The sequence below is a fragment of the Herpailurus yagouaroundi genome, unplaced genomic scaffold (assembly GCF_014898765.1).
Source record: "Herpailurus yagouaroundi ecotype Mexico unplaced genomic scaffold, PumYag 77, whole genome shotgun sequence".
Lineage (NCBI taxonomy): Eukaryota > Metazoa > Chordata > Mammalia > Carnivora > Felidae > Herpailurus > Herpailurus yagouaroundi.
Genome location: NW_024412388.1, coordinates 103645068 through 103670041, shown reverse-complemented (window position 1 = coordinate 103670041; position 24974 = coordinate 103645068). Strand labels below are relative to the sequence as shown.

Here is a 24974-nt window from a genome sequence, read left to right as displayed (position 1 = left end):
AATGGAGAATTGAGACAAATAGAACAAATGGTCCCAAATCCACTACTGAGGGGAAAAAAACTGACTTGAAATTAAAAAATGGCAGCACTTGGGTGGCTCAGTCAGTTAAGCGCCCAACTTCAGCTCAGGTCATGACCCCACAGTTTGTGAGTTCGAGCCCCACATGGGGCTCTGTGCTGACAGCTCAGAGCCTGGAGCCTGCTTTGGATTCTGTGTCTCCCTCTCTCTGCCCCTCCCCTGCTCATGCTCTGTCTCTCTCAAATATAAATAAGCATTAAAAAAGCATTAAAAAAAATAAATACACAAATGATTGCACTTATCCAGTAATTGGATTTATCTGGATAATTCTGCCATCTCTCAATTTGTCACCATAATGGCAAATACTTCTCGAGGGCTTAGTGTCTGATAGGCATTGTGCTGTTTTCAACTAATTGGCTCATTTAATCCTCCCTCAGGTCCTATAAGATAGGTGCTATTACCACACCCACTTCAGCTCAGAGAAATTATAGTATTTTCCCAAATTAATGCAGGTAGCAAGTAGTTAATCAAGATTCTATCTCAGGTCTGTTGGGTTCATTGCTCTTAACTACTATGCCCATGATCACCGAATGGTAGAAATGATGAAAATTTAGGAGAAAAATAAAGTCAGTAGGCTGTTTATCATGATTTTTAAAATCTACTACAGAAGCATGCTATGTATAAACTTCAAAGTTTGCTCAGGAAAAATACCGTCCGCAAGATGAGAGACCGCAGCTCAAAGAAGTCAGGCAGCTGGAGGGCCAACATACAATGAAACACAACTCTTCCAACTCCTGTCTAAAGGCCCAGACCACTTTAACCTTCTGGTATCAATTATGTCATATTTAAACACGGACTCTGCCTGGTCCAGGATGATGACATTCAGTTTTTCCTGAAGGTTTTGTTATCGGATCTGGCCTTGTCAGATTTTAAATTCCATTCTTAAAATGGAATCTTAAATCTTTTTTAAAGCAACCTCGGGTAATAATAAATTCACACAAGTTTAACAAGTAGTCATCATGGGGTAAGACTCAGGAGACGGTGGTTTTGTGTGCTGTGTGGGGACTGGGTGTTTACCACACAGCAGTGGATTTCATAAATTCCAGGGTTGGGCATATTTCTATGCCACACTCAGCTATCACGAGAAGATGCAGGATTGGATGATCAACAACGAGGAAGTCAGCCAAGTTGCCACCCAGAAATTATTCACCAGAGCAGCTGCAGTCCAGAAATGCTAACAAGCCAGTCTCCCTAGGGGTGGGCCATACTCAGCTGTGGTTCACTTACAGCATTTTCTCACTTAACTTTGCTCCAGAATCAGGAGCTGTATGTACCGCAGTGGTTTCTCCCTTCTGTGCTTTATGCATTCAAAATTGTCTTCCCGTAAACACTGAACCTACAATTAATATTTGCTACAGAGAGGGGGCAGTGGTACCTCATCATGGAGGTGTATGCCCCAGCTTCTTTGTGCTGAGGGTAAGCAATCTCTTCCTGTGGTTTTTCTTTTTTTTTTTTATTGCTTACAAAAATGGACATTCAATAGAAAAGCCTGCAGCCTCACAGAACCAATTTTTATGTATAATGCAATACTATTTTGTTAATCCATAGCTAGTATGAGTTTTAAGATTATTTCTGAATTCTTTGAATAGCTCGAAAGAGAGAAACTCTTAACTAATTTTTAATTTACTTGCTTTGAAGTGGATTATTCTAGGTTTTTACATAATTCTCTATTACAACTCCTCATGTGATTAAATATCCGTGTTGCTGCCTTTACGATTAAGGATTATATTGATTTTAGTCTCTCCCTCAATCAACTACCTGAGGATTTGCTACTTGGAAAGAGAAAGATCGAACCCTTGGGGCACCTGAGTGGCTCAGTCGGTTGGGCATCCAACTTTAGCTCAGGTCATGATCTCACAGTTTGTGAGTTTGAGTCCCACATTGGGCTCTGCGCTGACAGCACAGAGCCTGCTTCAAATCCTGTCCCCGCCCCTCCCTGCCCCCCTCCCCCCCACCCCCGCTCTCTGCCCCTCCCCTGCTCATTCTCTCCCTCTTAAAAATAAACTTAAAAAAAAAAAAAAAAAGATTGAACCCTCTCTCCAGCCCTTTTCTATTAAAGTTTCCCACTATTTCCCTTGCCTGCAGCCATCATGGTGAAATGTTTGTCTACACTAAGATAGTAATTTTTCACTCTTTAGTGAATATCTCAACAAAAATCTGCTGTGGCAAAAATACATAAAATGGTAAAACAATTACTATTCCGCAAGAGACTTACACTACATGTTTCACAAACACTGGTTGTATTTAAAAGAGTCATGGGGCGCCTGGGTGGCGCAGTCGGTTAAGCGTCTGACTTCAGCCAGGTCACGATCTCGCGGTCCATGAGTTCGAGCCCCGCGTCAGGCTCTGGGCTGATGGCTCAGAGCCTGGAGCCTGTTTCTGATTCTGTGTCTCCCTCTCTCTCTGCCCCTCCCCCATTCATGCTCTGTCTCTCTCTGTCCCAAAAACAAAAAAAAAAAAATAAATGCTGAAAAAAATAAAAGAGTCATGCATACGACACCCAAGTTATCGCAGATTCTGACTCAGCTGGGTGTGATTTCATGTTTTTACTATATTTAAAGAAGTGTCCTTCTAACGCTAAAGAAAAATCAAGCTAAGTTTGGTCACAGAACAGGGCTCTAAATTCATACCTGAACCACCTGACTTACCATGTGATGCACCGCCATGTCACCCCAGACGTCTCTTCACCCACACAGCTACTGATTGTCACTGTCATTATCCTAACCGTATGGACTCACAGTGTGACTTGTAAGGATGAACATAAGACATATTCATGGGTATGGCTGAGGGTGAGATTAAGAGAGCCAAACCTCTTTCTCACTTTAAAATCTCATAATAACTATTACTACTGGTATTACTACTGGTAAACTACTACCCCCCCTCCCCCACATACATCTAAAGCTATGAATTTACAACATGCTGTGATATAAGTCTTTTTACTTAATCTTCATGGCTGCTGTTTATTCATACTCTCTACAAATAATTTTCAGTGCCTATGGTGCTGTGCAGTATTCTTAATGCCAATTCTACAGGGGCTGGGACAGGCTCAGAAAGGTTAAGGAACTTGGCCAGGTTGCCTGATTGTCCAGGGCTCCAGCTGGGGTGTTTTTCTGATCGCTTGTCCTTCCATCAAAATGGAGCTGCCCATGGCAGCTGGGTGGCTCTGTCAGTTAAGTGTCTGACTTCGGCTCAGGTCATGATCTGAAGGCTCGTGGGTTCGAGCCCCGCAATGGGCTCTGTGCTGACAGCTCAAAGCCTGGAGCCTGTTTCGGATTCTGTGTCTCCCTCTCTCTCTGCCCCTCTCCCGCTTGTGCTTTGTTTCTCTCTCTCTCTCTCAAAAATAAATAAACATTAAAAAAAATTTTTTTTAAATGGAACCGCCCAAAGTGGCTTCTATCAATCACTACATAGTGGGATAAACTAATTTCAACTATGATATTAATGATTGATAATGGCTTTGTGTGTTTTGCTTTCCAAAGAAGAAGGCCATTTTAATTTAAACTTTTAGTGCTTCCCAAATAATCATAGCCAAATGAGATGAGTAATATGACAGATGGAGCACAAAAAGATTTGGTAAGAAGGGAAGGAAGGCGACACAGTAGCCTGAGAGCTCTTAAATCATGTTAGTTAAGTACCTGACGACTCTGTACTTAAGACTGGGAAAAGACAGGGCCTAGTGGCAAACAGGGTTCTCACCTCTGCATGCGACAATGTCCTGTGACTACTCCCTCACCCTGCCCCTCTAGAATCTTCTTAATCACACTTCTCCAGGAGAGGAATGGTGCCATCCCATGCCTCACCCAAAATGTTCCCTGAAGACTATCTCCATTAGCCAGTGTAGAGGACAGGGTGAGACCAAATGATTCAAGCAGTCAGTTGATTCAAGCTAAAAACAAAACAAAACAAAAAACCCTTTCCCTCAAATGATCTAAGAAACTGCCCCTTCCTTCAGCCTTGCTTGGGAGACAGTTAATGGAAAAGTGCTCCTCCCTCTGCCCAATGAACAAATTCATTCACTATTCCTATCCTGAGGCAAAGACTGCCATTCATTCTCCCTGCCTCTCCATCTCTCTGCATTACCAGCCCTTACTTGGCAATATCTTCTTTGACCTTGACCCTGGCAACTCCATGGAGAATTGCTCACTCAACAGCCACATAACAGATGAAAGGTGAGTCTGGACCAATTTCAGGAAAATTCAGGTTAAAACATGGAAATCCAGGACAGAGCAAATACAGAGCTAAATCCCTTAGAATTTAGCTGTGCACATTAATTGAATTTACCAAATAATTGGATTTCAAAGATACCAGTTATTCCTCTGATCCAACATATTATCTGGCAGCCTGCAAAAGCTTCCCAACCTTCTTCTCAAGAGGATCAGGCAGGCACACACAGACAACGATAATATTTGTATGCAGTCTTCTGGTGTAAACAGCTGGAGATCTAGAAGCTCTGAAAAAGTCAGAGGCAACCAGCTCTAGCCAGGTCACTCGGGCCACTTCAGAGCTCACCCAGACACTAAGGGGGCTGAGGAAACCAATACTGTGGTAACCAGTTAGGAAGCTTCATCCCAAAGCCTAGTGTCCTCTTACCAAGGTGCTGCCTCATCTCACCCACACTTAGCCACCCCCCCCCCCACCTTCCCCACCAATATCACTCACCCATCAACCAAGACCGGGAAGCACCACCCTCTCCCCCCCCTCACGGCAAGCTGTTAGGCTGTTAGCACCCTCTTCTTCATTCTTAGGTGAACTAGTCCTAAGCCTGAAGATACCTAAAATTTGGTCTTTAAAGCTTATCTGGATAATCATCTTCCAAAACAGACAAGAATTTCTCAGGGAACAGAACCATGCTCAGCGCCTGCCCTTTGCTCCATCAACTCTCTCTCTGCCCCCACTGGGCCAGAATGAGAAGGGGCCCTTCTCTAGCTGAAGGTATGACCTGGAAACTACCTGCTGGGGCCTTGACAAAATGCAAATTTCTAGGGGGTGCCTGGCTAGATCAATCCTAAGACCATGTGACCCTTGGGGTCTCAAGTTTGAGCCCCATGTTGGGTGTAGAGATTATGAAAACAAACAAACTTTTAAAAATATGCACATTTCCAAGCTCCCCTTGCCTCGCATTAGTAAATCAGAATCCCTGGGGGTGAGGCAGGGAATCTACATTTTAAACCAGCTCCCAAAGGTGATTATTCTGAATACCTCCACAGGTGTTTGAGAGCCTCTGATTTAGTCCAGCTCCCTCTCTTTACACAGAAAGAAAGTGCAAAATGGGCACAAACAAGGTGAAATGGGCTTGTCTGAGGTCACTGGGCTGGTCAGGTTCAGGCGACAGGCCCTGGGGCGTGGAACCCACCTCCCTCCCTAATTAGCAATGCGGGAGATAGAATGAGCCCTAGAAAGAGCCCGGGTAAGGTAGCGGTGGGTGGGCCGCCTCCTGCACTCACCCGCTTGTAGATGTCCTCCCGGCTGGCCTCATACTTCTGCTGCATGCGTTCCTCCAGGAAGTAGATGCGCAGCTTGAGGCTGAAGTTCTCCTTCTTCAGGTCATTGAGATGCTGGGACAGAGTGCGATATCCATTAGACATGGTGGGCAGCCCATGGGGAGCAGCATGCCCGATCACCCCCTCACCCTAGGAACATAGTGCAGCTGCACCGCGGCCTGAAGCTAGCCGCCCGGACGCTGCTGAGGCTATGGCGACATGACCCCGGTGGCTGGCGCTCTCTCGGGGACCTGGGACCGGGGCTCACTGCTCTGGGTGCCGGAGCGCAGCGCACTTTCCTTTTTTACCTCTGGGAGATATTTGCGGAATCCCTGACAGAGGAACATGCTGCGTGAACTCAGACACAAGTGGTGTAACCCGACTCCGAGCCGGGACTGGGCTGCCACCCTCCCCGAGCCTCCCAGGCCCAACTATAGGCAGTTAACGGCTTCTCAGAAAAGAGAAAATGGACCCCCAGAAGTTTCCAGGAAATGGGGAGTGGGAATACTTCAAGGTGCTGGTGGGCTTGCACAAAACAGAAGGACATGAAGGTCTGTGTGTGTGAGTGGGCACTTAAGTTTTTGGTGGTTGATTTGCACAGTAAAACCCAAAGGAGGGTGCGTGGCTGGCTCGGTTGGTACAGCATGCGACCCTTGATCTCAGGGTGTGAGTTCAAGCTCCACGTTGGTTGGGAGTAGAGTTTACGAAAGTAAACAAAAAACAAACCAAAGCAGTGTGGCCAGAGCAAGCAAGCATGCTCTATAGGAAAGAGCATGTGTACATAAAATGGGGACCACATGTCAAACACCCCCTTTCTGTCAGGTGCAAATCTTAAGGAGCTATTTACTGGTGGGTTCTCCAATTTCCTTTGATGATCCAGGGCTCACCTCTAATCAGTTCCTTACCAGTTTTCCTCCCTGGACTTCTCAAGCCCTGAGGCAGTTAATTAAATAAACAGCCTTTACTAAAACCATGGGCCTCCCACCCCCCACCCCACCCCCAACTACAGCCACCACCACCCCCCTAGTTCCCTGTGGAATCATTGCAAACTGTTTACCAGTTAGACTGCCTCACAAAGAGGTGGGGTCAAAGGCTCCTTCCTCCAAGGGATGATGGAAAGAAAGGGTTGGGGGAGGGAGGGAGGCAGGCGTCAGTCTGGAGCCCAGAGATTTCAGCCAGTCACTGGTTCTTAACTCAGGCACCTGCCAAGTGGAGCCAGGCACTCATCACCAGATCCTGCTCGTAAAGCAATTTAAGATCTTTGAGTGACAGCTGCAACATTAGCAGGAAGTATTATTTATATCACATCACACGGGACGTTGAAGGTGACCGGGAGACCATCCCACAGCACAGACATGAAACCCAGGTTCTTGTGCCAGTAATACTAGGTTGAAAAAAAATTAATATTAACATCTAAAGTAAAGGCAACTAAAACCTTTATACTTAAATCAAATACTCATTTCTTCCCTCACCTACCTGCTCTTCATTCTTCTAATTCTTAATTCCTCATAATTCTAATCAACATTTCCTGAGGACCCACCAGATAGTATGAATGAAACAAAGATGAAGACAGTTCCAACTCTCAAAGAGCTGGGTGGCCATATACATATGGGGTGTGTTTTACACTAGAATCCTCCGATCCTGTGTGTTTTTCAAACTTTTTACGTTTTATACTGCAATCCAGTACACACACACGTATGCACACATACGTAACTGAAGTAAAAGTTTCACCAAGTAATGTTACCGTCACTATGTGTGCTCTCATATTTTCTATTCTATTTTTCTTCTGGGGAGTGACCCACTGAATTGACTTCATGACCCACGGGTATGTTTCATACTGAAATTTGAAAAACATTGCATCTATGGGAACCCAGAAGAAAGAGTGATTAATTCGCACTGGAATGATGAGAAAAAGCTACACTAAGAGTTGCAGTTGCACTGTCCTTTGAAAGATAGAAAAAGTTTGAGTGAATAAAGTGGCCTCAGGAGGGCATAATAAGAACTGAACATTCTCTCTAATAAATGTGGGTTATAAGTAGGCAAAACATTTCTTACCATTGACTGTATCTTAAGACAAAATATTCGTTTCTAAAAAGTGTACACATTTAAAATTCATTTAGCTATTTTCATTAAATCCATGCTTTGAGAATCAATGAGTGTCATTCAGGCTTAGAGACCGTGAAGAAGAGGGAAATCTAAATAAAAACTCAGAAGATCCTTTTCTGGTCTGACCTGTTACTAAATAGCTGTATGACCTTGGAAATTCACTTCTCCAGAGGCCTAAGTGTCCTCATTTATAAAATGAAGTGGTTGGAAAGTAGGTGGTTTTTAAGACCCTTTTCTGGTCTAAGCTCCTAGAGGAATAACCTACTTACAATCTACTTATTATCTACCTACTACCATTTTGCACAGGGGGAACAGGCTGTCAGATTCTAGATTAGTGTTTAATCGTGATTTTGATGTCTCCTTAGATTCTTTTATCACATAAGATAATTTAATAAAAGTTTTAAGGAGCACCTGGGTGGCTCAGTCGGTTAAGCATCTGACTTTGGCTCAGGTCAGGATCTCATTGCTTGTCAGAGCCCTTGCATGGGGCTCTGTGCTGACAGCTCAGAGCCTGGAGCCTGCTTCAGATTCTGTGTCTCCCTCTCTCTGCCCCTCCCCCACTTGTGCTCTGGCTCTCTCAAAAATAAATAAACATTAAAAATATTTTAAAAATAGGGGTGCCTGGGTGGCTCAGTCAGTTAAGCGTACTACTTCAACTCAGGTCATGATCTCACAGTTGTGGGTTCGAGCCCCGTGTTGGGGTCTGTGCTGACAGCTCAGAGCCTAAATCCTACTTCAGATTCTGTGTCTCCTTCTCTCTCTGATCCTTCCCAACTCGCACTGTCTCTCTGTCTCTCCCTCAAAAATAAAGAATAAATTTTTTTTTAATATTTAAAAAATAAATAAACAAGTTTTATGAAGGGGCACCTGGGTGGCTCGGTTGGTTAAGCGTCCAACTCTTGATCTCAGCTCAGGTCTTGATCTCAGGGTCTTGAGTTCAAGCCCTACACTGGGCTCCATGCTGGGAATGGAGGCTACTTAAGAAAAAAAAAGTTTTATGGAAAGTAAGGTTCCATATGAATGCAGGGTATTCTTACCCAACCTGGATATTTCTTTCTGCACATTTTTTTATATATAACTTATTGTCAAATTGGTTTCCCTACAACACCCAGTGCTCATCCCAACAGATGCCCTCCTCAATGTCCATCACCCACTTTCCCCTCTCCCCCACCCCCCATCAACCCTCAGTTTGTTCTCAGTATTCAAGAGTCTCTTATGGTTTGCCTCCTTCCCTCTCTGTAACTTATTTTTCCCTCTCCTTCCCCCTGGTCTTCTGTTAAGTTTCTCAGGATCCATATAAGAGTGAAAACATATGATATCTGTCTTTCTCTGACTAACTTATTTCACTTAGCGTAATACTCTCCAGTGTCATCCACGTTGCTGCAAATGGCAGGATTTAATTCTTTCTCATTGAGAGGGAAGATGGCAGCGTAGGAGGATGCTGGGCTCACCGCGCATCCTGCTGATCACTTAGATTCCACGTACACCTGCCTAAATAACCCAGAAAACCGCTAGAGGATTAGCAGAACAGAGTCGCCGGAGCCAAGCGCAGACCAGAGGCCCACGGAAGAGGGTAGGAAGGGCGGCGAGGCGGTGCGCGCTCCACGGACTGGCGGGAGGGAGCCGGGGCGGAGGGGCGGCTCGCCGGCCAAGCAGAGACCCCGAGTCTGGCTTGCAAAAAGCAGAGGGGCCTGACGGACTGTGTTCCCACAGCAAGCGCGACTTAGCATCTGGGAGGTCATAAGTTAACAGCTTTGCTCAGAAAGCGGGAAGGCTGGAGGACAAAGGGAAGGAGAGCTGCTGAGCCCCCTGACGACAGAGCTCAGTTTGGTGGGGAACAAAGGCGCTCGCCAGCGCCATCTCCCCCGCCCATCCCCCAGCCAAAATCCCAAAGAGAACCAGTTCCTGCCAGGGAACTTGCTCGCTCCGTGCAAACACCCAACTCTGCGCTTCTGCGGAGCCAAACCTCCAGCAGCGGATCTGACTCCCTCCCGCTGCCACAGGGCCCCTCCTGAAGTGGATCACCTAAGGAGAAGCAAGCTAAGCTTGCCCCTCCTGCCCCTGTGCACCTTGCCTACCCACCCCAGCTAAGACAGGCCACCCCACCCCACAGTGAATCCCGCCCCTAGGAGAGGGGAAGAGAAGGCACGCACCAGTCTGACTGTAGCCCCAGCGGTGGGCTGGGGGCAGACATCAGGTCTGACTGTGGCTCCGCCCACCAACTCCAGTTATACACCACAACACAGGGGAAGTGCCCTGCAGGTCCTCACCACGCCAGGGACTATCCAAAATGACCAAGCGGAAGAATTCCCCTCAGAAGAATCTCCAGGAAATAACAACAGCTAATAAGCTGATCAAAAAGGATTTAAATAATATAACAGAAAGTGAATTTAGAATAATAGTCATAAAATTAATCGCTGGGCTTGAAAACAGTATAGCTGACAGCAGAGAATCTCTTGCTACAGAGATCAAGGGACTAAGGAACAGTCACGAGGAGCTGAAAAACGCTTTAAACGAAATGCATAACAAAATGGAAACCACTACGGCTCGGATTGAAGAGGCAGAGGAGAGAATAGGTGAACTAGAAGATAAAGTTATGGAAAAAGAGGAAGCTGAGAAAAAGAGAGATAAAAAAATCCAGGAGTATGAGGGGAAAATTAGAGAACTAAGTGATACACTAAAAAGAAATAATATACGTATAATTGGTATCCCAGAGGAGGAAGAGAGAGGGAAAGGTGCTGAAGGGGTACTTGAAGAAATAATAGCTGAGAACTTCCCTGAAGTGGGGAAGGAAAAAGGCATTGAAATCCAAGAGGCACAGAGAACTCCCTTCAGACGTAACTTGAATCGATCTTCTGCATGACATATCATAGTGAAACTGGCAAAATACAAGGATAAAGAGAAAATTCTGAAAGCAGCAAGGGGTAAACGTGCCCTCACATATAAAGGGAGACCTATAAGACTCGTGACGGATCTCTCTTTTGAAACTTGGCAGGCCAGAAAGAATTGGCACGAGATTTTCAGTGTGCTAGACAGAAAAAATATGCAGCCGAGAATCCTTTATCCAGCAAGTCTGTCATTTAGAATAGAAGGAGAGATAAAGGTCTTCCCAAACAAACAAAAACTGAAGGAATTTGTCACCACTAAACCAGCCCTACAAGAGATCCTAAGGGGGACCCTGTGAGACAAAGTACCAGAGACATCACTACAAGCATAAAACATACAGACATCACAATGACTCTAAACCCATATCTTTCTATAATAACACTGAATGTAAATGGATTAAATGAGCCAACCAAAAGACATAGGGTATTAGAATGGATAAAAAAACAAGACCCATCTATTTGCTGTCTACAAGAGACTCATTTTAGACCTGAGGACACCTTTAGATTGAGAGTGAGGGGATGGAGAACTATTTATCATGCTACTGGAAGCCAAAAGAAAGCTGGAGTAGCCATACTTATATCAGACAAACTAGACTTTAAATTAAAGGCTGTAACAAGAGATGAAGAAGGACATCATATAATAGTGACAGGGTCTATCCATCAGGAAGAGCTAACAATTATAAATGTCTATGCGCTGAATACCGGAGCGCCCAAATATATAAAACAATTACTCATAAACATAAGCAACCTTATTGATAAGAATGTGGTAATTGCAGGGGACTTTAACACCCCACTTACAGAAATGGATAGATCATCTAGACACACGGTCAATAAAGAAACAAGGGCCCTGAATGAGACATTGGATCAGATGGACTTGACAGATATATTTAGAACTCTGCATCCCAAAGCAACAGAATATACTTTCTTCTCAAGTGCACATGGAACATTCTCCAAGATAGATCATATACTGGGTCACAAAACAGCCCTTCATAAGTTTACAAGAATTGAAATCATACCATGCATACTTTCAGACCACAATGCTATGAAGCTTGAAATCAACCACAGAAAAAAGTCTGGAAAACCTCCCAAAGCATGGAGGTTAAAGAACACCCTACTAACGAATGAGTGGGTCAACCAGGCAATTAGAGAAGAAATTAAAAAATATATGGAAACAAACGAAAATGAAAATACAACAATCCAAACGCTCTGGGACACAGCGAAGGCAGTCCTGAGAGGAAAATACATTGCAATCCAGGCCTATCTCGAGAAACAAGAAAAATCCCAAATACAAAATCTAACAGCACACCTAAAGGAAATAGAAGCAGAACAGCCAAGGCAGCCTAAACCCAGCAGAAGAAGAGAAATAATAAAGATCAGAGCAGAAATAAACAATATAGAATCTAAAAAAACTGTAGAGCAGATCAATGAAACCAAGAGTTGGTTTTTTGAAAAAATAAACAAAATTGACAAACCTCTAGCCAGGCTTCTCAAAAAGAAAAGGGAGATGACCCAAATAGATAAAATCATGAATGAAAATGGAATGATTACAACCAATCCCTCAGAGATACAAACAATTATCAGGGAATACTATGAAAAATTATATGCCAACAAATTGGACAACCTGGAAGAAATGGACAAATTCCTGAACACCCACACTCTTCCAAAACTCAATCAGGAGGAAATAGAAAGCTTGAACAGACCCATCACCAGCGAAGAAATTGAATCGGTTATCAAAAATCTCCCAACAAATAAGAGTCCAGGACCAGATGGCTTCCCAGGGGAGTTCTACCAGACGTTTAAAGCAGAGATAATACCTATCCTTCTCAAGCTATTCCAAGAAATAGAAAGGGAAGGAAAACTTCCAGACTCATTCTATGAAGCCAGTATTACTTTGATTCCTAAACCAGACAAAGACCCAGTAAAAAAAGAGAACTACAGGCCAATATCCCTGATGAATATGGATGCAAAAATTCTCAATAAGATACTAGCAAATCGAATTCAATGGCATATAAAAAGAATTATTCACCATGATCAAGTGGGATTCATTCCTGGGATGCAGGGCTGGTTCAACATTCGCAAATCAATCAACGTGATACATCACATTAACAAAAAAAAAGAGAAAAACCATATGATCCTGTCAATCGATGCAGAAAAGGCCTTTGACAAAATCCAGCACCCTTTCTTAATAAAAACCCTTGAGAAAGTCGGGATAGAAGGAACATACTTAAAGATCATAAAAGCCATTTATGAAAAGCCCACAGCTAACATCATCCTCAACGGGGAAAAACTGAGAGCTTTTTCCCTGAGATCAGGAACACGACAGGGATGCCCACTCTCACCGCTGTTGTTTAACATAGTGCTGGAAGTTCTAGCATCAGCAATCAGACAACAAAAGGAAATCAAAGGCATCCAAATTGGCAAAGATGAAGTCAAGCTTTCGCTTTTTGCAGATGACATGATATTATACATGGAAAATCCTATAGACTCCACCAAAAGTCTGCTAGAACTGATACATGAATTCAGCAAAGTGGCAGGATACAAAATCAATGTACAGAAATCAGTTGCATTCTTATACACTAACAATGAAGCAACAGAAAGACAAATAAAGAAACTGATCCCATTCACAATTGCACCAAGAAGCATAAAATACCTAGGAATAAATCTAACCAAAGATGTAAAGGATCTGTATGCTGAAAACTATACAAAGCTTATGAAGGTAATTGAAGAAGATTTAAAGAAATGGAAAGACATTCCCTGCTCATGGATTGGAAGAATAAATATTGTCAAAATGTCAATACTACCCAAAGCTATCTACACATTCAATGCAATCCCAATCAAAATTGCACCAGCATTCTTCTCGAAACTAGAACAAGCAATCCTAAAATTCATATGGAACCACAAAAGGCCCCGAATAGCCAAAGGAATTTTGAAGAAGAAGATCAAAGCAGGAGGCATCACAATCCCAGATTTTAGCCTCTACTACAAAGCTGTCATCATCAAGACAGCATGGTATTGGCACAAAAACAGACACATAGACCAATGGAATAGAATAGAAACTCCAGAACTAGACCCACAAATGTATGGCCAACTCATCTTTGACAAAGCAGGAAAGAACATCCAATGGAAAAAAGACAGTCTCTTTTTTTTTTTTTTAATTTTTTTTTCAATGTTTATTTATTTTTGGGACAGAGAGAGACAGAGCATGAATGGGGGGAGGAGCAGAGAGAGAGGGAGACACAGAATCGGAAACAGGCTCCAGGCTCTGAGCCATCAGCCCAGAGCCCGACGCGGGGCTCGAACTCCCGGACCGCGAGATCGTGACCTGGCTGAAGTCGGACGCTTAACCGACTGCGCCACCCAGGCGCCCCAAAAGACAGTCTCTTTAACAAATGGTGCTGGGAGAACTGGACAGCAACATGCAGAAGGTTGAAACTAGACCACTTTCTCACACCATTCACAAAAATAAACTCAAAATGGATAAAGGACCTGAATGTGAGACAGGAAACCATCAAAACCTTAGAGGAGAAAGCAGGAAAAGACCTCTCTGACCTCAGCCATAGCAATCTCTTACTCGACACATCCCCAAAGGCAAGGGAATTAAAAGCAAAAGTGAATTACTGGGACCTTATGAAGATCAAAAGCTTCTGCACAGCAAAGGAAACAACCAACAAAACGAAAAGGCAACCAACGGAATGGGAAAAGATATTTGCAAATGACATATCGGACAAAGGGCTAGTATCCAAAATCTATAAAGAGCTCACCAAACTCCATACCCGAAAAGCAAATAACCCAGTGAAGAAATGGGCAGAAAACATGAATAGACACTTCTCGAAAGAAGACATCCGGATGGCCAACAGGCACATGAAAAGATGTTCAGCGTCGCTCCTTATCAGGGAAATACAAATCAAAACCACGCTCAGGTATCACCTCACGCCAGTCAGAGTGGCCAAAATGAACAAATCAGGAGACTATAGATGCTGGAGAGGATGTGGAGAAACGGGAACCCTCTTGCACTGTTGGTGGGAATGCAAATTGGTGCAGCCGCTCTGGAAAGCAGTGTGGAGGTTCCTCAGAAAATTAAAAATAGACCTACCCTATGACCCAGCAATAGCACTGCTAGGAATTTATCCAAGGGACACAGGAGTACTGATGCATAGGGGCACTTGTACCCCAATGTTCATAGCAGCACTCTCAACAATAGCCAAATTATGGAAAGAGCCTAAATGTCCATCAACTGATGAATGGATAAAGAAATTGTGGTTTATATACACAATGGAATACTACGTGGCAATGAGAAAAAATGAAATATGGCCTTTTGTAGCAACGTGGATGGAACTGGAGAGTGTGATGCTAAGTGAAATAAGCCATACAGAGAAAGACAGATACCATATGGTTTCACTCTTATGTGGATCCTGAGAAACTTAACAGGAACCCATGGGGGAGGGGAAGGAAAAAAAAAAAAAAGAAAAAGAGGTTAGAGTGGGAGAGAGCCAAAGCATAAGAGACTGTTGAGAACTGAGAACAAACTAAGGGTTGATGGGGGGTGGGAGGGAGGAGAGGGTGGGTAATGGGTATTGAGGAGGGCACCTTTTGGGATGAGCACTGGGTGTTGTATGGAAACCAATTTGACAATAAATTTCATATATAAATAAAAAAAAATTAAAAAAAAATTCTTTCTCATTGACAAGTAGTATTCCATTGTATATATAAACCACATCTTCTTTATCCATTCGTCAGTTGAAAATGCTGCTATAAACATTGCGGTGCAAGTGCCCCTATGCATCAGCACTCCTGTATCCCTTGGGTAAATTCCTAGCAGTGCTATTGCTGGATCATAGGGTAGATCTATTTTTAATTTTTTGAGGAATCTCCACACTGTTTTCCAGAGCGGCTGCACCAATTTGCATTCCCACCAACAGTGCAAGAGGGTTCCCGTTTCTCCACATCCTCGCCAGCATCTATAGTCTCCTGATTTGTTCATTTTAGTCACTCTGTCATGAGATGGTCTCTCAGTGTGGTTTTGATTTGTATTTCCTTGATGAGGAGTGACATTGAGCATCTTTTCATGTGCCTGTTGGCCATCTGGATGTCTTCTTTAGAAAAGTGTCTATTCATGTCCTCTGCCCATTTCTTCATTGGACTATTTGTTTTTCGGGTGTGGAGTTTAGTGAGTTCTTTACAGATGTTAAATACTAGCCCTTTATCCAATATGTCATTTGCAAATCTTTTTCCCATTCCGTTGGTTGCCTTTTAGTTTCGTTGATTATATCCTTTGCAGTGCAAAAGCATTTTATCTTGATGAGGTCCCAATAGTTCATTTTTGCTTTTAATTCCCTTGCCTTTGGAGATGCATCAAGTAAGAAATTGCTGCGGCTGAAGTCAGAGAGTTTTTTTCCTGATTTCTCCTCTAGGGTTTTGATGGTTTCCTGTCTCACATTCAGGTCCTTCATCCATTTGGAGTTTATTTTTGTGAATGGTGTACGAAAGTGGTCTAGTTTCATTCTTCTGCATGTTGCTGTCCAGTTCTCCCAGCACCATTTGTTAAAGTGACTGTCTTTTTTTCCATTGGATATTCTTTCTTGCTTTGTCAAAGATTAGTTGGCCATACATTTGTGGGTACAATTCTGGAGTCTCTATTCTATTCCATTGGTCTATGTGTCTGTTTTTGTGCCATCTTTCTGCACATTAATGCGTGTTTTCTCTTATACCCAGTGATACTTTGCTTTTCTATCTCTCTGGCCCTTATTCTGTTTCTTCCCCCCCACCCCCAGGTCCTTAAAGTAAGTGCCTAAACAACGGTTAGTTCTCCCCCTTCTGATTGTGTTCTCTTCATACTTTCTCCCTCAGAGATATTATTCACTTTTAGGGCTATTGCTGTTGTCTCCCAAACAACCCCCAAACCTTCCCTAAGTTCTCTCCCCCAAGATCTAGCCCTACACATCCAGCTCTTTGCTCAACTTGAATGCTCCATTCTCACAGCAGACCTCAGAGCAAAGACTTTTGCAACAGTGTGTCATGTCTGCCAGAATTCACTACAGCCATCTGTTCTCCATATTATAGTCAAAGTAATGTTTTCAAAGCTCAAATCTTATCCTGACATCTCCCTTACTTAAAGCCCTTCACAGGCATCCCATCACTCTTAGAATAAAGGAAAACGCTATCACATCCCCTCAAGAAACCCTGACTCCTTTTTCAAGTCCTAGTTCTGATCCCACCCAAACAAAAGCCTTTCCTGCTACCCCAGCCTGGAAAGAGGTCTCCCTGTTTGAACTCCTAAGGCAAACATCAACATTTGCAAGTGTTCATATGGTGCCTCATGACATTGCTTGTCTGTGGTCTTCAAGGGTCATTTACATCTTTTAGGGCTCTTTAACTTTTCCCGTGTTTGTGTCTCTCCGACTAGTCTGTCAGCTGCCCAAGGGAAGGCCAAGGACTCACTCGTCGTTCTCTATTCCTTCAGCTCCCACAACAGCCAAGCAGAGCTCCCCAGGAACATTCAGCCCACTGTGCAGTCATAGCCCACTTACAATCACCTTGACCACACTAGAGTGTTTCGAGGGCTGAAAAGGCATACTTGGTATCTGTGCTCTGTCACTGCACAGTATTTAGGAAGCAGCCCCTAAATATTTGTTGAATTAATGAATAGATAAGTATTCCATATGTATTTTATTTCTTGCTGATTTGATTTGTTAGTTAGGGCCTAGCCTGCTGTTATTATTCTCACAATTTTCCAATAATATAGAAATGTGTGTTTTAATAGCTCCAAAGAAACTACATTTGCTAGAATGGTTACTGTAGAAAAAGTTTATATGCCCATCTAGACCTTTTTCCTGAACTCCAATCTGTGTCTAACTTCCTAGTAGAAATGGCCACTCGAATAGAGACCTGTCATACTTGTGGCATCTGAACCTGAACTCCTGATCTTTCCTAGCAGACACGTTTCTTCCCCAGTGGATCCCATTTCGATTTGTAACAGTTGTTTTGGGCCAAAACCTTTTGAGTTCTTCTGGTCTCTTCTCTCTCATATACATCATCTCATCTGTCTGTAAATCTTATTATCTCTACTTTATATCTGTTTATAAAGTACCACTGCACTGGACCTCTACCACTCTGGCCCAAGATACTGTGATTGATGTCTCCCCTAAATTGTTTAAAGAACCCCCTTAACTGGTCTCTCTGCTCCCACTCTTGCTCCCCTATTCTATTCTTAACAGAGCAGCCACAGTGATCCTTGAAAGTACAACAGATTACTCCTCTGCTGAAACCCCACTGGTTTTCCCACAAATTCAGAGTGAAATGCTGTCATTAGGCCATAGGCCCAAGGCACTACGGAATCTGGAGCCTGGATCCTTGCCCTGTCTTCCTTTTTCCTACGACTCTCCCCCTACACACTTTGCTCCAGCCATTCTCTCTTTGCTGTTTCTCAAAAACAGCAAGCACCTTCCTTCCTCAGGGCCTTGGGGCTTGTTGATGCTTCTATATGGTACACTCCTTCTCTGTCTCTAGATACCTGATTGTCTTCCTCACCTTCTTTGTGTCTTTGATCAAATATCACTTCAAGGAATTGACCACCCTATTTATGTTTGTTTATTTTTATTTTTAATGTTAATTTTTTTTGAGAGAGAGCACAACTGATGGGGGAGGGGGAGAGAGAGAGAGAGAGAGAGAGAGAGAGAGAGAGAGAGATAGAGAAGAGGGACTCACCCAAAGTGGGGCTCAAGTTCACCCGATGTGAGACTCAACTCATGAACCATGAGATCATGACCTGAGCCGAAATCAGATGCTTAATAACTGAGCCACCCAGGAGCTCTTTATGATTTTATTTTATTTTTATTCACTTTGAGAGAGAGCGCGCACGTGAATGGGGGAGGGACACAGAGAGAGAATCTCAAGCAGGCTCCACACTGCCAGGGCAGAACCGGATGCGGGGCTCACACCCACAAACCGTGAGATCATGATCTGAGCCAAAGTCACATGCTTGACCCACTGAGCCACCCAGGTGCCCCTGACCACCCCCTCTGTAACTCTTCCGGGGTGCCAGGGTGACGCAGTCGGTTAAGCGTCTGACTCTTGGTTTCAGCTCAGGTCATGATCTCACAGTTTGTGAGTTTGAGCCTCACGTGGATCCCTACATCAGGCTCCATGCTAACAGCTCAGAGCCTGCTTAGGATCCTCTCCTTCTCTCTCTGCCCCTCCCCTGCTTGCACACACACTCTCTCTCTCAAAATGAATAAACGTAAAAAAAAAAAAAAAAAAAAAAAGAAGTATAACTCTCCCTAGGCCTCACCCCTGCACTCCTTTCACTGTTTATTAATCCATACACTTTCATTGTTTAAAATATTATATTTGTTTGTTTCTTGTCTCTGCCCATTAGTATGTAGACCCCATAAGATGAGCAGGATTTTTTCCTGTTTTTTTTCACTGCTATATCACCAGTTCCAAGAACAGAACCTAGTATACAACAGGTGTGCAACAAATATTTGTTGAATAAAAGAACTGATGAATAATTAACCTGCTCACTTTGACCTCTCTGGATTTCATTCTAATAGAACTCAATCTGTATATAAGATTACACAGTTGTTTCAGGATGAAGAGCTTATCTAAAGGCATTCTTCTTCCAGATTGCCCATTTTATTGGCATATAATTGCTCATAATATTCTCTTATTATTGTTTTTATTTCTGCTGTGTTGGCTGTGATCTCTCATCTTTCATTCCCGATATTATTTATTTGGGTCCTTTCCTTTTTCTTTTTGATCAAACTCGCTAGTGGTTTATCAATTTTGCTAATTGAACCAGCTTCTGGTTTCATCGATCTGTTCTACTTTTTTTTGGTTTCAATAGCATTAATTTCTGCTCTAATCTTTATTATTTCCTGTCTTCTGCTCTAAAGGCACTCTTCTTTATAAAACGTTATTTTATAATTAAAACAAACTTGTCTAACAAACTAACTTCAATGTACAAGGCAGATTCCGAACTTTGAGTAAGAATTCTAAACAAACAGGGAATATGGGGTGCCTGGGTGGCTCAGTCGGTTAAGTGTCCGACTGTGGCTCAGGTCAAGATCTCACAGTTTGTGAGTTTGAGCCCCAAATCAGGCTCTGTCCTTTGGATTCTGTGTCTGTCTCCCTCCCTCCCTCCCTCCCTCTCTCTCTCTCTCTCTCTCTCTGCCCCTCCCCTGCTCATTCTCTGTCTCTGTCTCTCTCTCTCTCTCAAAAATAAACACTAAAACAATTTTTTTTAAAAAATAATAAACCAACAGGGAATAATATGTGACAAATTACTATCAAAGGACAATATGAACTGTACAAATAATAGAAACTGTAGAAAATAGGAAAGAGAAGCTGTCAGAGAAGGTTCCACAGAGAACTGGCATTTCAGCTCTCCTGAAGGGGTGAACTGGGTTTGGCGAGGCTCGGGGGAGAGCATGAGGCAATCCAGGCAGGTAGAAGACAGGTACAGGTGCAGAGGGCCCTCCTGGTCTGAACACACCATCCGTGATGGGAGAGACAGGATGGCAAGGACAGAGACACTGCAGGAAGATCTTAAAAGTCAGGGTGAGGGTCCTGGCTGTGTTCCTCCAGGCAGGCAGATCCTGGCTCCCCATCTGCACAAGGAGCGAAGAAAGAGCAAGGAAAGAAGGCCTGCAGCTGCGTACTAGGGAGATGGTTTTGTTGCTGTGTTTTGTTTTACTTGTTCAGGTTTTGTAGCTTTGACAAACAAACAGAATGCACAACCCTGGGCCGCACACTAAACCTCTGAAATCAGGCCTTCTGTGGGCAGGTCCTAGATCTATAGGTTTTTATAAACTCTGCATTGCTGGGGAAATAAAGAAAATGATGCTGAGGGTTCCTGAGCAAGAGACAGACGTCTATCTTTGTTCTTCCTTCTTTTACACAGAACATAGAAAATCTTTACTATTCTCTCAAAATTTTTTTTCCCCTCACACATTAATGGCTCTCCCCTGTTCTTTCTTTAATTTCTTCTTCCCGCTGCTTAACGTATTAGTTCAGACTGGAAATAAGACTTTAATAAGGACTCAGTCAATGCCGACAATAGCAGGATTACAACCCAGCTGTTGTATGTCATGCCCCATTAACATAAGCAACTGTCAAGTCGGCCTTGGAAAAAAACTCAGCTTCACGTTTGCTTAATCATCTTCAGACCCCCCAGATTGCTCTCATAATGGAAATGCTTGAAAACATATTAATCTCTCCCCTAAAAATAAAGTTCCACTCCACTGAAAATGACTAATCATCTTAATTGACATTCTTTTCAAATACAACTTCTGCAACTTAAGCTCTATTAATTTGATATCTATGATAATTCATGTCTACATGTCATGAAAATAAAATTATTCTCAAGCAACTTAGGTAAACAGAGGAATAGGAGAGTAGCGTTTTAAGTAACCCTTGACATCTTACCCATGAATAAATAGGCAATAAATATTATCACTATTGTGCATATTTATCCAGGCAGGATAGCATGCCATTATGGAAAGAGCAATAGCTTTGGAACCAAAGAGAACTAGGTTCAAATCCCAGCTCTGCTATTTTCTATTTGTGTGATTTTGGGAAAGATACTTACTAGTAATTCAGTGTAGGAAAGGAGACTCTAGGACCTGGGTAGGTTTCTAAGAGGGTTACCACTGTATCTGTATGCTAAGTTTTTTTTAAGTTTATTATGTTTTGAGAGAGACAGCGCTCACACATGCACGTGAGTTCGGGGCAGTGACAGAAAGAGAGAGAAAGAGAGGATCCCAAGCAGACTCTGTGCCATCAGCATGGAGTCCCATGCAGGGCTTGAACTCACAAACCCATGAGATCATGACCTGATCTAAAATCAAGATTTGGACGCTTAGCCAACTGGACCACTCAGGCACCCCTAACTTTTGTTTTTTAATCTGAGGCAAAGAGAATGAAAATAATATCGGTTAAAGGTTAGATATTAGGTACAAGGACAAGTATTTTATTGTTCTTTGTGTGTTCCTATTGTGTAAAATAGGTCATAATTTGTAAAAACTATTTCAAAGGGAATGAAACTAGGAATTACAGGGAGGCAGCTATGAATTAGGAGGATAAATTCTCTAGTAGAGTTGGATGTAATGAACTCTTACCACACTCCATCCATTTATTTATACATCAAATATTTACTGAGAACTTACGTTATGAGGGACAGTATATTTCCTGTCACAAAAGGGACTTGGCTGAGGCTAAAAGACCACTTGTCAGGGATTTTGTTAAGTCTTCACACATCACCTCTAGTGACCTCTGGAGGATCCTCACCTATCCTGAGATTCCATGTGCAAAGCACACTTTCTCATAGAAACCATACTACCAAAGGTAGCATTAGTGAGAAAGCTAAAACTTTTTGAAGAAATCTCAGAGCACACCACCAGCTCTCTGATAGTAGACCCCTAGAAGGTGGTGGGAGTCGACCTGTTCTGACAGAGCTCCAGCTGCCTTCACAGGAAGGTGAGGAGGAGATTAATGAGCACGAAGGACGCCATATTTCCAAGACAAAACCAGCAATGATGATTGGAACCCAACGATGATCGCCAGTAGATTATTTAACCTATAACCTTTCTAACTGTCATATTTTCAAAACAGCCCTATGGGAAGGGCATACAATTGGTTGGAGAGTATTTGCTGCTTTTTAACTTCCAGTGGAATCCAACCCAGGAGCCCAACTTGGAGGATAGGGGTAGACACGAAGAGATGGGGCAGGGAGAAGAAAGAGGATGGATTTTTTCACATATAAATATTTTTGTGTATAATACATCTATGTACCTGGAAGTTCCTATGCTTTTCTGACAAAATCTAAGCTGAAGAAATACAAAAGTTGAATTTCCTCGATGTGTATTACAAAACTAATTGGATACAATTATGCTGCCTTCATGACGATCACCTGCATAGAATTTGACAATGTACAAAGGACTTCCATGTATAGTATTTCATTTTGTCTTGTGAAGTAAGAAGATTAGATACTATTATCTCCTTTCAGGAGGTATCAGGAAATCTCACTGTACTATCAGGACAGTGAGACATTGAGAAGTTAGCTGACTTGCTCATCTAGAAAGTGGAGAAGCACAGACTACTGCTCCCAACAGTCTGACCCACACTGTATACTCAACAGGGCCTTAACTGTGACACTAGATGATCCCTGTGAACTTGGGATTCCCTCGTGACTGATAAAGTACTTCCCCTTCTACCTCACGTCCCTGCATCTTTTAAAAAAGTATCCCTCACTGTACACCGGTCAGAATGGCTAAAATTAACTCAGGAAACAACAGATGTTGGCGAGGATGTGGAGAAAGGGGAACCCTTTTGCGCTGCTGGTGGAAATGCAAACTGGTGCAGCCACTATGGAAAACAGTGTGGAGATGCCTCGAAAAATTAAAAATAGAACTGCCCTACAACCCAGCAATTGCACTACTAGGTATTTATCCAAGGGATACAAAAATGCTGATTCGAAGGGGCACATGCACCCCCATGTTTATAGCAGCACTATCAACAATAGCAAAGTTATGGAAAGAGCCCATGAATGGATTAAGAAGATGTGATATACACACACACACACACACACATGTGTATGCGTGCACAAATGCGCACGCGCACACACTAGAATACTACTTGGAGACGAAAAGGGATGAAATTGTTCAGTTTGCAACAATGTGGATAGAACTAGAGAGTATTATGCTAAGAGAAATAAGTCCATCAGAGAAAGACAGATACCATATGATACCACTCATTTGTGGAATTTGAGAAACTTAACATGATGAACATACAGGAAGGGAGGGAAAAATAAGATAAAAACAGAGAGGGAGACAAACCATAACAGACTCTTAAATACAGAGGACAAACTGAGGGTTGATGGGGGTGGGGGAAGTGCGTGATAGGTATTAAAGAGAGCACTTATTGGGATGAGCACTGGGTGTTACATGTAAGTAATGAATCACTGGGTTCTACTCCTGAAGCCAAGACTACATTTTATGTTAACTAATGAGAATAAAAAAAAGAAAGAAAGAAAAAGCTATCTTTCACCGTAAATAATCTTCCATGTGACCCTGGAGGATCTGACCACCTGAACTTATATAAAACATAGGTTTCCCCATTTTTAAGATGAATACACCAAATCATTAGGACTCAAAGGGTAGTAAACACAGAATTACCATATGACCCAGCAATTCCACTCCTAGTTATAATCCCAAGAAATGTGTGGACACAAAGTCTTGTATACGAATGTTCATAGAAGCATTATTAATAATAGCTAACAAATAGAAACATCTCAAACCTCCATCAACTGATGAATGGATACACAGTTTAGGATATCCATACAACAGAATATATATTTTTTTAACGTTTATTTATTATTGAGAGACAGACACAGAGCGTGAGCAGAGCAGGGGCAGAGAGAGAGGGAGACACAAAATCTGAAGCAGGCTTCAGGCTCTGAGCTGTCAGCACGGAGCCTGATGCGGGGCTCAAACCCATGAACTGTGAGATCATGACCTGAGCTGAAGTCAGTTGCCCAACCAACTGAGCCACCCAGGCACCTCACACAACAGAATATTTTTCATCCATAAGAAGGAATGAAATACTGATACCTCGTACAACATGGATGAACTTTCGAAACATTGTACTAATGTGAAAGACGCCAAACAGAAAGTCACAGATTGTATGACTCTTTATATGACATGTTCAGGAAAGGCAAATAGAGAAAGTGGATGAATGGTTTCCAGGGGCTGCAGAGAGAGGGAATGGGGAGTGACTGCAAATAGGTATGAGGTTTTTGGGGGGAGATGAAAATGTGGTGTAACTAGGTAATGGTAATTGTTGCACAACTTGGCAAATATACTAAAACTATACTAAAGCTATGGAATTGTACAGTTTAAAAGGGTGAATTTCATTGTGTGTATGTTAAATCTGAGTAAAGCTGTTACTTAAAAAAGAAGAAAAAAGAAACCCAGGCTGGGAGAGGTAACTTGCTCGGTCCTTTGCCTTTCACAAAGGATTTTCATTGATAAAGATTCAAAGTCCAATTGAATTCAATTCAGTAAAAAGCAAATAGTTTAGAACTGATCATTTCTAGCGGCACCTGGGTGGCTCAGTCAGTTGAGCGTCTGACTTTGGCTCAGGTCATGATCTTGCAGTTCATGAGTTTGAGCCCTGCTCTCTACTGACAGCTCAAAGCCTGGAGCCTGCTTCATATTCTGTCTCCCTCTCTCTGCCCCTCCCCCACTCATGCTCTCTCTCAAAAATAAGTAAACATTTTTTTAAAAAGCCCTGATCATTTTTTAAAAAAAAAAATTTTTTTTTAATGTTTATTTATTTTTGAGACAGAGAGAGACAGAGCATGAACGGGGGAGGGGCAGAGAGAGAGGGAGACACAGAATTGGAAGCAGGCTCCAGGCTCCGAGCCATCAGC

The 24974-nt window shown here is 42.8% G+C and overlaps 1 protein-coding gene across 17 annotated transcripts in view; it reads right to left on the bottom strand.

The window, feature by feature from the left end:
* The window catches only part of PDE4DIP (phosphodiesterase 4D interacting protein), a 225903-nt gene that overhangs the window by 137612 nt on the left and 63317 nt on the right, over positions 1-24974 (bottom strand). For 16 of the 17 annotated variants that reach the window (XM_040471481.1, XM_040471488.1, XM_040471485.1 and 13 more), the window contains exon 4: positions 5523-5633. In XM_040471481.1, coding sequence (XP_040327415.1) covers positions 5523-5633 — 111 coding nt within the window. Of the gene's footprint in view, positions 1-5522; positions 5847-24974 lie in introns of those variants that run through there. The other variant, XM_040471500.1, reaches the window with a different exon arrangement.